Raw genomic sequence first — 16,448 nt, forward strand, 5'->3', positions numbered from 1 at the left:
GATAGACAAGAGTGACACGATCTTCAGGAAGTCCATCATGCTTCTTGGCTTCGCCTATGAAATCGACATCATGACACGAAACTTTGAGAAGATGGCGGAAACGTACATCAGATTGAAGGCTGAAGCTAGGTGGATTGTACTTAGCATAAACACATCAACGCAGACAAAATACATGAAAGGAAAAGGTTCTATGGAGGACAATGTTAGTTTCCCACCCCGAGTTAAGATTGACGGTGACGAAATCGAGGTGGTCGATGAGTTTGTGTATTTGGGTTCACTGGTGACCACCGAAAATTATACAAGCAGAGAAATAAGAAGACGCATTGTGCGGTGCACAACGTAAAAATCTCCGGAATGGAACTCCCTTCGGGGAATAATCAAAAATTGCCACTGGATAACAACCAACAGGCCAGAGATTGTTGGATTCTCTAGTTGGTGCTCCAGCAGCGGGTATTTGATTACAGTTAAGCAATAGGTGATCCGTGTGCAGTCAAAACGGTATCCACATTAGACTACCACGGGAGGGATCTATTTGTGGACCGAATCGAAGGAATCAACACTAATTGCTTCCTTGGGTGCTGCTCCGATGAGCAACGGGACGGGTGGACTATTCGGCAACAGGTTCAGCAACAGCAGCGATCAGATGCTTCAGTTCCGCAGTGGATAGTATCGGAATGATGCTCCCTTTAGTGGAGAAATGAAAAATTCGGCTTCTCTGTGTAACAATGTTTATTTTCTTGACTTTTATCGTAAGACGACTAAAATACTACTAATAATACTGCGCCCTTTGACGTTCACTTATATACTAACACCTTCTCTGTCGTGCGTGAGGATTATACAGAATAGGCTCCGCCTATTTACATGGGAATGTCGAAAGAGGCACAAACAAAAATATGGATTGGACACTGACAACGGGAAAGACGAGGGGTTCTAGATGGGCAAAAAGATTCAACTTTTCGTTTGGAATGTAAGGGAAGATAGGGACAAAATGGACATATTAACGCAAATTCAAACGTTCGGAACCGAACATTCTCCCCCCGGGTTGCGATGTGGATCTGCAGGTGCGAGAGCTTTATCATTTTCTTCAATTGGAAGTGGTGCTAGCCTTGAGACTGAGCGACGGTATACTCCAGTAGATGTCTTGACGTCTACTACCCTAACTATTGAATCACTGCCAGGATAAACCTTCAAAATCTTGCCCAGTTTCCATGATTGTGGAGGAAGGTTGTCCTCCTTAATAAGGACAATTAGCCCGGGAACTACGTTCGAAGAACCTTTGATCCATGTTGAACGAGCTTGCAAGGTATTTAGGTACTCGTTTGACCAACGTCTCCAAAAATGCTCCCGGAGAGCTTGCAAATACTTCCAACGGTTTAAACGATTTGTAGGGATTTCTTCAAGCGTAGGTTCTGGAATAGCGACCAACTCTCTGCCAATAAGAAAATGGCCAGGTGTCAAGGCAGATGGTTCATGGGTATCCAACGAGTTGGCGAAGAGAGGCCGCGAATTAAGCACTGCCTCAATTTGTGTAAGGACAGTGTAGAATTCTTCAAAGGTGAGACAGGCATTGGACAAAATCTTACGTAAGTGGGTTTTTGTACTCTTCACACCAGCCTCCCACAATCCCCCAAAATTCGGAGACCGAGGTGGTATGAATTTCCAGACGATTTCTCGAGCGCTACAGAATTCATCAATCCTTCCTTTGACCTGATCATCCCGGAACATTAAATAAAGATCGTGAAGATCCGACCTTGCTCCAGCAAAGTTTGTGCCGTGGTCAGAGTGAATTTCCTCTACCAGACCACGACGGCTAATAAATCGGAGGAGAGCTGCTACAAAAGCCGCGGACGAGAGATCAGAAACTAATTCTAAGTGAATGGCCTTGGTAGCGAGACACACAAAAATACAAATGTAGGCCTTTACTCGCACGGACTTCCGAAGACCAACCTTTATGAATACCGGCCCGGCAAAGTCCACACCGGTGCGAGAAAATGGAGCGGAAGGAACGACACGAGCTTCGGGCAAACGACCCATCATGGGCTGTAAACAACGAGGGCGAGATCGAAAACAGGTAACACATTTTCTCAATACCTTACGAATGGTTGATTTGGCGTTAATCAACCAGAACCTCTGTCGCAGAAGTGACATCAATCCGGAGGGTCCAAGATGAAGATTTTCCAAATGCATATCACGAATAAGCTGTTCACAAACAGGGCTCTTATTCGGAAGCAATAATTGGTGTCGAGCATCATAAGGCAGGCGAGAATTCTCTAATCTACCACCTACTCTCAACAGGCCATCCACCAACACTGGATCTAGCGTTGCTAGATGACGACTAGGCTTTCCACACGAAATCAGATTAATTTCATCCGACCATTCCAGACGTTGAACCAATCCAATAATAACAGTCATCGATTTACGTAATTGGGGTATGGTCAAATTTTTATTACACAAACGGTCCGCTCGGCTGCATCTGCAGTTGTTCACAAAACGTAAGACATACCCAACAACCCTCTGCAATTTTCGGAATGAACCGAAAGCTTCAAGAAAAGGAACGTCTTGCTGAACAACCGGAACAGAGGCAGCAGTTATAACCGAAATAACATCTGGTAATTCTGATTCTGGTAACGAATCAGGAACGGTGACTTCATACTGGTGTAATTTCAAAAAGGACGGTCCACTCCACCACAAACTATTAATCGCTAGAACCTGTGGAAACTGTCCTCTGGACACAACATCGGCTGGGTTGTCTTCAGAACGGATGTATGACCAGTAACATCCGTCGGTGTTTGAATTGATTTCCGTCACGCGATTGCGGACAAACACTTCGAGCTGACTGGCAGACTTCTTCAACCAAGCAAGCACAATACGACTGTCGGACCACAAGCAGATACGCTGAATGTCAATCTTCAAAGACGAGACGCACTTGGGGACCAGTCTGGACAACAATAAGGCGGCACATAATTCCATTTTGGGAATTGTCAAAGGTTTCAGGGGAGCAATCCTTGATTTACTGCAGAGCAGCGAAACCTTGACCTCGTTAGCAGAAACCACTCTCAGATAAACGACTGCTCCGTAAGCACGATTGGAAGCGTCAGCGAACCCATGTATTTCGACGCGTCTGACATCTACCAATCCAACGTAGCGGGGAATTTTGATCATATCAATGTACTTCAACGAATCTCTAAATGTAAGCCAAGATTGCAAAACATCACCTTCCAACGAGTCGTCCCAACCCAAACCATCCTTCCATAAACACTGCATAATCTCCTTTGCCAAAACGATTACTGGAGCAATTAGCCCCAATGGATCAAATATCCTAGCAATCTCAGAGAGGACGATACGTTTGGTTGTGATGGGCGGAGACTGTAACTTCAGTTCACAATGATAACGAAAAATATCCTCATCTGGATCCCATAATAGACCCAGGGTTTTGATGACCTTGTTGAAATCTGAATCCACTAACTCCATGAATTTCTCACGATCTTCATCAGGAACTGTGTCGAGAATGGCTGGATCACTCGCACACCACTTGTGGACTGGGAAACCTCCAGAGTTCAACAAATTTGTCAACTCCACACGAAGAGCAATGGCCTGCTCAATGGTGTCAGCTCCTGATACCACGTCATCCATATAAACATCCTCTTCTAAAACCTTGGAAGCTGTTGGAAAATGGTGGGATTCATCACGGGCTAACTGCAACAATGTTCGGGTGGCCAAGAATGGAGCACTGGCTGTCCCATATGTAACGGTTGTCAACTCTAGGATCTGAAGTGGGTCATCAGGGTTTTCCCTCCAATAAATTCTCTGAAGGGGAGAATGATCCTCATTAACCTTGATTCTTCTAAACATTTTTGAAACATCAACCTTTAATGCAAAACGATGTTTGCGGAACCGCAGATTTAGTGAAAAAATGTCAGGCTGAACCGTCGGACCGATCATCAAAACATCATTGAGAGATGGACCAGTTGTTCGAGCCGAGGCATCGAAGACAACTCTTAAACGGGTGGTGGAACTACTTGGTTTCAAAACCGCATGGTGAGGTAAATAGTGAACCAACTTCCCAGGGACGTCATCTACCTCGGAAACTTCCTTACAATGGGACAACGACTTATACTCGTTGATGAAATCAACGTAAGCACCCTTCAAATCGGCATTCTTACTGAATCGATGCTCCAGAATGTGGAAACGCTTTAGGGCCAACGATCGGTTATTACCTAACTCACTTACGGATTCCTTCAACGGAAGGTGGACAGTGTAAGTACCATCAGGGTTTCGAACGGAAGTGGAACTGAAAAGCTGCTCACAATCTTGCTCCTCCTTAGACACAGCATCACTAGACTCAATCGACTCAATCGACCAAAACCTTTCCATGCATTCTGTGAGGGGCCGCAAACTAGCCGTGTAGCAATGCTGAGTCTCATCTGCACCCTCAGCACCACCAGCAACAACCCAACCCAATCGGGTTTCCCTTAGGATCGGTAACTGATTTCCCAACATCAACTGCCCGGGTAACATCAAGTGGAAGAACAGTTTAACACCAATCAGCAAATCGACTTCTCCGGGTGTATGGAAGGTAGGATCGGCAAGGGATAAACCTGAAGGAATTTTCCATGATCGGGTATCTAGTTTTCGACCAGGGAGAGGACCAGTAACCACATCGGTGACCAAACATTCTATTTGGGCCTGAAATTCCATGCAACGAGAACGGATCGAAAGTGTCACCCTTTTGTCCAGCACCGATTTTTTACCGGTAGCTCCGAAAATTTCCACATGTGTAGGTTTCTGTTCAATTTCCAAATATTCAACAAACGAACGGGACACCAAATGTGGTTGGGAACCACAGTCGAGGAATGCACGGCAAGGGTGGGGATTTCCATTACTGTCTAGGACATCAATTATGGCCGTAAGCAAAAGCGTGCCATCCGATCGAGGAACCTTATGAACCGGATTGGACAATGACGATACACTTTCAACCAGAGCAGGAACTTGGGAATTAACGACAACTTTGGTGGATTCTGGGTTGGACCTTGGAACGAGGCTTGGATCAGGTTTTGAAACTTTGGGCTCATGAAGTAACGTATTGTGTCTGCTTTGACACTCCTGGCAGGATTTACTCGAAGGGCATTTAGATGCAAGGTGGCCCTTTCTCAAACAGTTAAAACAGAGATTAAGCTCTCTTACCTTGACTCTGCGTAGGGGTACCGTCAGAGATATAAACTTATCACACTTAAAGTTGGGATGGCTCGCACTGCAGATCTCACATTTCGCATCACTATTAGCTACGGGTGTAGCCATAGCGAACGATTTCATCGTAGGGGGCTTCGGGATAGACTTCTGACTGCATTCCTTGGCTGACGACGACCTTGGGTGACTGGCTTCACAACGCTCCAACAACGAACATCGCTCCTTCAAAAACGTCACGGTGTCTTCGTAATTCGGAATCTGCTTATGGGGAATGGTGGCCTCCCACTGCTTCCGCGTCTCGGGATCGAATGCATCGGATAGGACGACGACAACAAAACGCTCGGAAACGCCTTCCAAATTCTGCTCCAACAGCCTTAAACCTTCAACGTGGCGGGTTAATTCGTTTATGAGCTCCCTCATCTGCTTGGAGCACTCCTTGCTCATACGTTTCAAGCTCAGCAAGCCATGGATATGCGAATCTACTGCCTTTCGTTCGTCCTCGTAAACGTCAAGCAGCAGCTCCCAAGCATGGATGAAATTGCCTTCACTGAGCGTTTTTGGGTCGATGATCTTGGCGGCAGATCCACCCGCAAGTGCCCTCTCAAGATGGTGTAGCTTGACTGCATTGGAGTCCCTGGATCTGGCCATGATATCCGAAAACACCTGCTGGAACCTTGGCCAATTCTCCGGCTTCCCATCAAACGAAGGGATAGGAACCGGAAGCGGTTGCTGCTGTACAACAATTTGCTGTTGCTGGAAACCTGGCGCAGGCATGGGCACTACTGCGGGAGGAGTGGGTTGCGGTATAACGGACTGGATCAGGGCTTCCACCATCGTAGCGGTTTCGATGTGATGAGTCTCAAACTGAATGTACGTATCATCGTTCTGATCTAGCTTTTCCGGCGGCAGCAATGCAATGATTTGGTGATGGAAACTGAGGTACTCTTGGAAGTGGGCCTCCAGATTCTTGGCATACACCTTTAGCTGGGCGAGGGTAAATTGAACAACGCCAGCTTCCGAAGTCTCTTCAATGGCTTTCCGTATCCTGGTCACCTTGGCTTTCGCTTGGCCACGAAGATGTACGAGCGTCTTCACATCGGCCATCTTAGCAGCACCTTTTTGGGGGGTGTGGAGCAGCGACATAGATGCGTGGAACTTGCGACTGTTTCTTCAGCCCAATAGGGCACACTCACTACACTACTGTTCTTTCTTCGTCCCAACTGGGCACACACACGACTGTACTGTCTTTTCTTCGTCTCAACTGGGCACACACACGACTGTACTGTCTTTTCTTCGTCCCAACTGGGCACACACACCACTGTACTGTCTTTTCTAAAACTCGTTTGGACGTGCTTCAATATTTTCACTTCACTCGCGCGAACTGTACCTTCGGAACGCGAACGATGGTGATGGATGGTTTCTCCACTAGAGCTACTAAATTATCCAACTGCAACTGCAAAGCACCGATGCTGAATCCGGTTCGAAGGACCAAACAATGGCACCGCACAACGCAACGTACCGCACCGCACATGGCAACGTAAAAATCTCCGGAATGGAACTCCCTTCGGGGAATAATCAAAAATTGCCACTGGATAACAACCAACAGGCCAGAGATTGTTGGATTCTCTAGTTGGTGCTCCAGCAGCGGGTATTTGATTACAGTTAAGCAATAGGTGATCCGTGTGCAGTCAAAACGGTATCCACATTAGACTACCACGGGAGGGATCTAATTGTGGACCGAATCGAAGGAATCAACACTAATTGCTTCCTTGGGTGCTGCTCCGATGAGCAACGGGACGGGTGGACTGTTCGGCAACAGGTTCAGCAACAGCAGCGATCAGATGCTTCAGTTCCGCAGTGGATAGGATCGGAATGATGCTCCCTTTAGTGGAGAAATGAAAAATTCGGCTTCTCTGTGTAACAATGTTTATTTTCTTGACTTTTATCGTAAGACGACTAAAATACTACTAATAATACTGCGCCCTTTGACGTTCACTTATATACTAACACCTTCTCTGTCGTGCGTGAGGATTATACAGAATAGGCTCCGCCTATTTACATGGGAATGTCGAAAGAGGCACAAACAAAAATATGGATTGGACACTGACAACGGGAAAGACGAGGGGTTCTAGATGGGCAAAAAGTGGAACTATCTAGGGTGGAGTGCAGATGGATGAAGGAACATGGAGGAGGCGAATGAACCACGAATTGCACCAGCTGCTGGGAGTAGTAGCAAGCATGAGGAAATTCATTCACTCGCGCGAGCACCACAGAATCAAAATAGCCATCCTCACCTACAAACAGATTGCCGAACTAGTGTAAATTCTTCCAACCAAGTGACTTTGCAACTCGACTCAGAACTGACAGCCGTAGAAGGAAAGAAGGATAAACTGAAAGGTAGCCGAACAATTTTCTCTAGCGAGAGAGAACCAGATTGAATGCGTAAAATCCGAATGCTAACGATTTAAATAGATGAGTCAGATACTTTTTGGCTCACTTATTTAAATCAGTTGAATTGACCACAGCAGTTTTATGTTATTTGCGTGACGCTTATTTTTATGTGTTACAGTATAAAAGTTTTCTCGATATTAATAGCGATTTAAACGTGTTAATGTATGTTTAAAGCTAGAAAATAAAAAGTGATTCTTTCTGCAAAATTCTCATTCAGCTCACTCAGCAGAATGCAATCGTAAAAGGCTCAGCATGGAAAAAAAAATAATAAGAGAGGAATCATCCACACTACTACACTCAGAATCATTCATGTTACGCTCAGCTGTCTGTTTTGCTCAATTCAAAGTTCATCGAAGAAAATAGAAGCAATGCGAATACGAACGAAATCAGTGCGGCTCGCACAAGCTGCTATTCGTTTCTGATGTTGTATGTGTGTGAGTGAGTAGTGAATGCAAAATGGAACGATTTTCCCATGCTTGAGTAGTAGTAGTAAAATTATGTTTATTTCTGTTGATTATCGTACATAGTACATTGGTTTATCATATTAATTGATTAGCCTATCTGGCTCTTCATCTTAGTTTAATTTGATTTTCTAATTTAATATATGCGTTTTTCAACTAGTTTACAGAATACCCCTTTGGGGATTTGTTTTATTTGAATTAAAAAAAGTGATAACCTACCTAACTACGAGTATAACTTAACCTAACGTGCTAGATCACGTATGATCTGATGATTTGATCTCAGACAGGTGACTCTGAAGTTTTCCAGGATGAATGCTCTCCGTTCTTCTAATGTCTGAATTCCAGCCAGGAGGTGGATCTCAGAATTTCTAGTCCGCGGGGGATTGTTTAGGACCATCCTAAGGATCTTGTTCTGGATCCTTTGGAGTTTAAGGTGATGGCATTTTGCGCAACTCTCCCAGATTGGCATACCGTACTCGATTACTGGAAGGATGATTTGTTTGTAGACAGCAAGCTTATTTTTCAGGGACATGGTTGACTTCCTGTTGATAAGTGGATACAACGATCTTATCTTAGTTTTCGTTTTGTCAACGTGCTCCCTGAAAAGAAGCTTGCTGTCTAGTGTTAGCCCGAGGTATACGACCTCTTTGGACCATTCCACAGCTGTGCCGTTCAGGCAGATCTTATTATTCTCCGACGGAACAAGTCTGGGAGATTTAGAGTGCCCAGTCGGTGCCGCCGGGATGTTCTGAGGCTTAACATCTCTGATCACGCCTTCCTTCGGATGGGAAGTAAAGCCGTTGGTCCCCGGTTCATGAGTTGATGGGTCGATAGGTAGGGTCCAGGTGTGGGAGCTGCCTTCCTGGCACGTCGGTAGCATTGGTGCTCAGCACGGAAAACAAGATCGACGGAAAAAACAAACCAAAGGAAAAAAAAAATATTTAGAGTGTGGAAAGATAATGACCTGGGTCTTTGCCGTGTTGATACGGATCTTCCAGCTGTTGAAATATTCAGACAGGACGTCCAGGCCTTTCTGAAGTTTGACAGTCAGAGCTCCGATGACCCTACCCTTGTAGACGATGGATGTGTCATCTGCGAACAGAGACAGCGATCCACCATCAGGGAGAGCCGGCATATCGGAGGTGAACAGATTGAATAGGATGGGGCCAAGGATGCTTCCTTGTGGAACCCCGGCACCGATGTTGAAAGCATCCGATGTGATGCCATTCAGAGAGACTCGTAACGTCCTGTCTGATAGATAGTTGTTTATTATCTTCACTAGGAAGATTGGAAGACCGTACTGCTTCAATTTGAACACCAGAGCATCATGCCAGACATTGTCGAACGCCTTTTCAACGTCCAACAACGCGGCGGCAGATGTTTTCGAAACAGACTTGTTCCGTATGAGAATGTTTGTTACTCGAGTCAGCTGGTGGACGGTCGAACGACCTTTCCGAAAACCAAACTGTTCCTCGAGTAACAAATTGTTTTCATCGGCAGATGTTAGGAGCCGGTGGTACAGTGCTCTTTCGAACAGTTTTGATAACCCTGAGAGAAGGCTGATTTGTCGATAACTTGAAGGAGAAGACGGATCCTTCCCAGGTTTCCGAATGGGTATGACTTTAGCTGACTTCCAACACGAGGGGAAGTAGCCAAGTCTGAGGCACTAATTAAAAATCAGTGCCAGATGGTTGTAGAATCTGGAACTCAAGTGTTTGAGTTCCAGATTCAGGATGTTGTCGAAACCTGGGGCCTTCATGTTTTTAGATGATTTGATATAGGCCAACAGTTCGTCAGCCATAATCTCGGATTCCTCTGGAAAAATGTTAGGAATCTGATAAACATTGGTTGCATTTTCAGCAACCTCAGATTCATGTTGTTTTGTCCGAGATTATGGGAGCTGACGAAGTGTTGACCTATCGCGGCAGCCTTCTCTTCAGGAGTTATCAGATGAACCACTGGGTCACCGGGACGATGCAGTGGGGTCAGTGGTGGAATGGGCCTAGGCTTGTTTTTAAGATTTTTTGTAAGTTTCCATAAGGGCTTAGCACAATCTGGGAGAGAGCGGATCTTACTAGCAAAATCGTTGTTTCTGAGATCCACCATCCTGGCCTGAATGATCTTTGTTAATCGATTACAATTGGTCTTCTAGTTAGGCAGGCCAGTACGCTGGTACTGCCTACAAATGGTGTTACGGAGTCTAATGAGATCTTTGGTAGGGCTGTCAAGGTTCAAGCTGCTGGGAGAACCATCCATCGTTCACATTGCAAAAATTAGACGACTACGGTGGGCTGGGCACGTCGTAAGAATGCCGCACGACGACCCAGTGAAAATGGTTCTCGAAAGCGAAGAGGCACGCAGCGGGCAAGGTGGATCGACCCTTCGCAGACTACGAGGCTGGTGACGTTTGGCTATGGATCGAATAGAGAGGAGAAGATTTAATCGGACAGCAGAAGACAACAAGGCCTTAGCCTGATTGGTTATATGGAACCATGGTACCATTCATTTGACGATTGTTAAGTCCAATTTGGTTCAGTTGTTACTGATATTACACACACACACACACATACAGACATAAGTCGGATTTCAATGGGGTATCCCTTCTTTGTAAGAAGGGATAACAAAAACGGTCTTCGAAGCTGGTTTTGAATTGAGTAACCGTGAGTAGCCCCCATGACAGGCCTGGACGTAACAGTCATGAACAAGAAGATGACATCAAAAACATTTGAAGCTAATGTCAAAAATCAAAAACAGATTCGGCTCTCATATTTTCTATGGTATATCTCATCGTTTAAATAGCTTGCAAACTCTTTCTCATTATCAACAAACGATTTTCCATTCCAGCAAGCAAAAAACTGTTTGATCTCGCCGGTTTTTCCTACCGACAACCAGATAGGTACCGACCCACAAAACGCACCCAACAAGCATGAACAAGGTGAACAAGCTTCCGCCACATTTTCAAGCAAGACAAAAACCAACTCAACCCGAACTCAGACATACTCTCGGCGGCAAAAGTGTGGCACCTACAGCTTAACAGTTCCTGCAAAATTTCGCATCAAAGTGAAGGCAGCATCCACCACCGACTGAGCGACGTCGTCGTCGACACGGTGCAAGTAAAATTCACTCTCACAAGGGCTTTGCTTGTTTCCTGTTCGGTTGTGCACCCTGGCAGGAACTGCCACCAAGCTTCCCATTTCCAGGGAGGATAACTCAGATCCTATTTTCCAGTTTTTGTGACAGCCCTCGTCCTCCACTCTCGGCACCATCCGATGGTAGTTAAACGTCGACGGCAGCAGCAAGACAGTTTTTCCCACAGGCTAAAAATCTTCCGTGTTTCCATTATGTAGGGGAATTAAAGTATTCTCGTCAGTCTAAACAGTGCCCATGCTTCCCTAAGCGCCAAGCACACATAGGGGAAAGTGGGGCAATATGGCCAATGGGGCACCCGCTTAAAACGCAACTTATTGAACATATTTTACAAACAATCTGTTGCAGGCTTAATGCTTGAAGCCTACTTGAACTATCCATTTCATTTAAGTCCAATAAAATAATTTTCTGTAGAGCAAATATTCGAAAAATGTTAGACTAGCTCAAAATGTCAAAACTGTTGTAAGATTTCTGAATCAGAAAATGAGGTCTATCAATAGTTTCTTATAATTTATCGTTGATATTCTTGCAGCAAATTTATAAATAGTCATTGGTTTCTTATATTTATGACATGATGGTTTTCCAGGTTTTAATAAGCATTATAGATTTTCTTAACAAAATATTACTTAAGTCCATTCGGGGCAATATGAGCACCACTAATGTTTCAATTTAAATTTTCAATTTAGCATAATATAGGGTAGAGAACTACTTCGGCCTAATCGCCCATTTTGGGCCTAGCGAGCAAAAAACTCTTAATAAATCCATGATTTCACAGTTAGCAAGTCAATTATACGTTTGGTACGATACTTTAGTTAATAAACTATGGAACGAAGTGAATGAGAACGCGTGATATGAAGGTTTGCACCCATTATTCCCAAAAACAAAAGAAGCGCTCCAACCGAATCAATTTTTACCTTCATCCGATAGGCCGAAGTGAATTCAATTGCGTTTCAAAGGCGTTTCAATGCGTTAGGTCGAGTTCGAAATCCGTAGGCCGAGTTTGGCGTCAAGAAGCAGTGTTAGATTTTTGACAATATCTCAACGATTGGTTTCTCTTTATCAAATTTTACGGTGCGTACGGAGAGGTTAATAAATTTGGAAGCCATCAATAATAATAACATTTCGTTTGGTTTTAAACTGCGCTAGGTTAAGAAAGACTAAGTGCGGGTTGTGTTTAATAGGCCGGAAATGGGGTAGTTAACCCTATGACTATATCATATGAAATTACGTTTTAACATAGCTGCTTTGGTAAAAAATCAGTCATTCATAAGATTGAAAAGATACAACCGTAAATAGGCAGTACTTCTGAAATTTAATTTCCCGCATAAATGCGAACCATTGCTTGACCTTGCCAATAATGGTTAAAAATTGTTTATAATCCTTGCTATACTTTAACTGAAATGGTTATGGAACTTTACATGAACGTTTGTATTATAAAATTTTAACCTTACGGATTATGGTTTTTGGAAGTAAACCTTACCTAATTTTTACCTATGGGTTATTAAGAACCAATACCATTTAAAATTCTTGTTTTGTCGATACTCTTTGGGAAAAGGAATTATATAAAAAACTTTTTATTTATGATTTGAGAATTTTAATGGTATTGGTTATAGTAGTCAGTAAGGCCAATAGATGGTTTTGTATTAATATCTAAATGCCCATGCTCGATGTTATTTTTTTAAAAGAAATAGCTTATAAAAATGAAAACTTTTTGAGTGTTTAAAATTATGGACACTTTAAACTAAGAAAGAAATGTAACTTAAGTATTTTCGTGCTATTTTTACTCCAAAACCAATGACATTTTAAGATATTTTAAGTCATTTTCGTACTAACAATAACAAACACTAACGTTCTAACACAATTTTTTAATTTTTTACCCTAAGTTCTTGATCTATGATTTTCGTCAATTTTGAAATGTACATAATTTAAAACATTTTAAAACTTTTTTTTTTAGACACTTTAATTTAAAAAAAATAGTCAAAATTTGGACAAGGACATTTTGAGTTATTTGGAGTTTACGCATTTTGTTTTTATTTCTCTGAAATTTGAAAATTTTGTCTCAGAGGCCATTTCAATCAGAAATTTCGTTTCCATGCTAAAAATTCTTGGACATTTTCATGGCACCATTTTGAAAATTTAGTAAGATCCAATAGCAAAAAATATTGATCTTTTAAATTTATCGAACCTCTTAACAGAATCCCTTTTTGAAGAGCTTTGAGTGGGTTGGTTTATGGTGTTGAGTGGTGTTGAGTACTTGGCACTGTTGAAGTCTGCAAGTAGTAGACGAAATAATCGTATCTGTCAAAAGATAAGCAATTATAACGGAATTTAAAGGAAATTAACCAACCCACTCAAAGCTCTTCAAAAAATATTAATCAATGACCTATAGCAAACAAATCCGCAAATTTTCATACAAATCTAAGAAGGCCGATTAAAAAATTACACATTGTTTTCACTATTTTGCCTTAAACTGCTGAGTTGTGAACATGTACCTAATCTAATTGAAGCTGAAAGACTTAGAAATCATTTAAAGACATTCAGCGACCTGTTTCCGAAAATAGTCAATGGATGCCGAGGCCGTCATTTACCCTACCAAAACGTCCCGCTAATGCGGTTCGGATGGGTTGCTGTGGGTGGGAGCTCATTGTTTGAGAGTTGCCTATTTCTTTGAGTTTTAGCAGTTAGTATTTTTTATGGAAATCTGAGTAGGCTATGGTTTATTTTTTGACAACATCCGCTGCCGGGCTCATGTTTTTCGCGAAACTTGAGCCGGTACAACAATGCTCACGCGGTTGTTAACTGAATTTCCGAAAGAAAATAAAAGTGCTTGCAAGAAAGTGACTGAAACGTCCGTTCCTTAATCCCATCTCGCACCTCACCTCGAAGGCAAAAACAAATTGCTAGGTAACGTGATCATCACGCAGAGATGAGGATTCAAAGCAACAGCAAGCTGCAGGTGGAAGGCGGTGCTAATGATCCTACACTGTTCTATACCAAACAACGTTGATAGCACAGTGCGGTGTTGATGTTGATGATGATGAGGGTGAAACGAGCGAACGTTTCAAATCCCTTGTGCATTGTGAGAAAAACGTCAGTTCGCGTGCAACTTGAACCGGTCGGTGTGGGTCTGTGGGTGTGTGTGTGTGTGTTGCATGTTCGCTCACCCATCAGATACAGCATCAACGAGTGGGTTGCAAAATGACTCCACTCCAACGCGTTAGAGAAAATAATGGTAAATGTTTCTATTAATTAACTTTTTTCTTGCTTTCTCGTTTTCTCTAGAGTCGTTGTAAGTTAGTTTTGGAGAAACCCATTTCCTGGTACGGTGTCGTTATGTTCCACCAACACGAGCACCCTGATATGGAAAAGTGTTGTCCGATGCAGAAGGCGTCCTACTCTTTTTGTTCGGTGAAAAATGGGATGCAATTAATTTGCTACGTTACTCTTGCGATAACGGGTTATCTTGCAAGCAAGCATTTACGAGTAGTATTTTCAAGATGCTTGCGGGATGTGGTGACGTTCTGAATAATGAAATAGGAAATGGATGGAATCGATAAAATTTTAGATAACGCAAAATAATTAACAATAAGCCATCATGTCGAACGGGACATCGGACCATTTGATGGATTTATTGATACTAAACAAATATTAAATTTATAGCAAAGTTTTTAATTTATTTTTATGTCATTGGGTATATGATGATGATAGATAGATGATGATAGTGGTTTACCACCCATTTTAGCACGGAAACTAAGTCCGACAGCAGTGGGCTCTCTTCTCAGTTTGTCTTGATCAAGCTTAATAACCTCTGATTGTCCTCAAAATATCGCTGTATGAAGGGCCAAAAACGGATTGGGTAGATCGATAGGCAAAGTCGCCTATACGCATCTACGGAACAGTAAAGAATCTCCTTTCAGCAACTTGATCAGCCAATTGGTCAAAAAGAGAAGTTCCCGAACAGGAAGATGCCCCAATGAGTGGGGAGAAGAGCCCGCCATAAGAGATGAACTAGCCTTAGGCTAAAAATCTCTCTAATAAAGGAAAAAAAAAAAAAGAGCCCGCCCTTTATCCATGGAATGCTATCAACAGGGAGTTGGCATTCCCACTCTCCCCTTCCTAATCGCTTCAATCGGGTGCCCTGTTGGACCGTCCCTTCCCATTTATATATGTATTTCTTCTTCTTCTTCTTCTTCTTTCCTTTATTTAACGTCGGTCTCTGTTCCGCAGTCTAGTGCCAATCACCGACGGACATCGATTGCCATCTATTGACGGCAATCGAATGTGCAGTAAGGCAGCTTCCACACCTGCGTAGAATATCGCACCCATTCAACACACATGGGCCGGGACCAACGGATTTACTTCCCTTCCGAAGGAAGACGTGACCAGAGATTTTTATGCCTTAGAAAAATCCCACCGACCTCGACTGGGATTGAACCCAGACCCATTGGGGTGTTAAAAAGCAGTCACGCTTACCACTACACCACCGGCGCCGGCATATATGTATTTCAATGTATATACGAGTTGATTGTTATGATTATTGTCAATAATACTTACATTTCGATGAAGATCGTGATACTTATCATTACAGAAACCAATCTTGAATCGTAGACCAGGTCCATCAACAAAGCACTCGTTCCGAGAAGGGGTTCATGATCATCTTCTTCTTCTTCAGGTTCGCTCATCACCCGGAATGCGGTGCGGTTAGCAATATCAAATAGTGTTACATGCAAACGAAAAAGAGATACAACCAGGATTAGTTGTTTAATTTAATAGTCATCTGAATATCAAACTAACCATATCTCAGTGACATTTTCTCACTCTGAACCTTCATGAAAAGTTATTTTGTGATTATATGGTTACTTTGGTACTCACATGAAATGTTGTGCAAGTACCACACGTTCAACAACGCCCAACTATGGATAGCTTAATCACAGACAAACAGACGTAACTCTTCATTGTGTATCTTCGTTCATGCATTTAACGGTTGATTTGAATATTATCAGTTCCGCGAACTACTCGCCGCAGCGCTGGCATCGGATCACTTTGACGTTTCTATATATTCTATAGAAATTTTATGCAATATTGTTTACGAGTTAGCGGGCAAGCTTGTTTTCCGCGAGAAGCCAGATAGATGTCGTTACTGAAGTTATATGTTTTGAGATACTATGTTTTCAAGAACAAGTTTTTCAAAGAGTTACGTCT

The 16,448-nt window shown here is 43.0% G+C and overlaps 2 protein-coding genes across 2 annotated transcripts in view; both read right to left on the minus strand.

Annotated features, from left to right (window-relative positions):
• The window catches only part of LOC135706372 (uncharacterized), a 32,584-nt gene extending 26,293 nt beyond the window's left edge, over positions 1 to 6,291 (minus strand). Inside the window, exon 1 of the mRNA XM_065227983.1 lies at positions 5,185 to 6,291. Within this exon, the coding sequence (XP_065084055.1) occupies positions 5,185 to 6,291 (1,107 nt within the window). The remainder of the gene's footprint in view (positions 1 to 5,184) is intronic.
• Positions 1 to 16,448, minus strand: part of LOC135706300 (neuroligin-1-like) — a 762,843-nt gene that overhangs the window by 618,348 nt on the left and 128,047 nt on the right. The gene's annotated exons all lie outside the window — the stretch shown is intronic.

Source organism: Ochlerotatus camptorhynchus, unplaced genomic scaffold, assembly GCF_037179485.1.
Source record: "Ochlerotatus camptorhynchus isolate MF236.1 unplaced genomic scaffold, CSIRO-AGI_Acam_v1.1 ptg000277l, whole genome shotgun sequence".
NCBI classification, from domain to species: Eukaryota; Metazoa; Arthropoda; class Insecta; order Diptera; family Culicidae; genus Ochlerotatus; species Ochlerotatus camptorhynchus.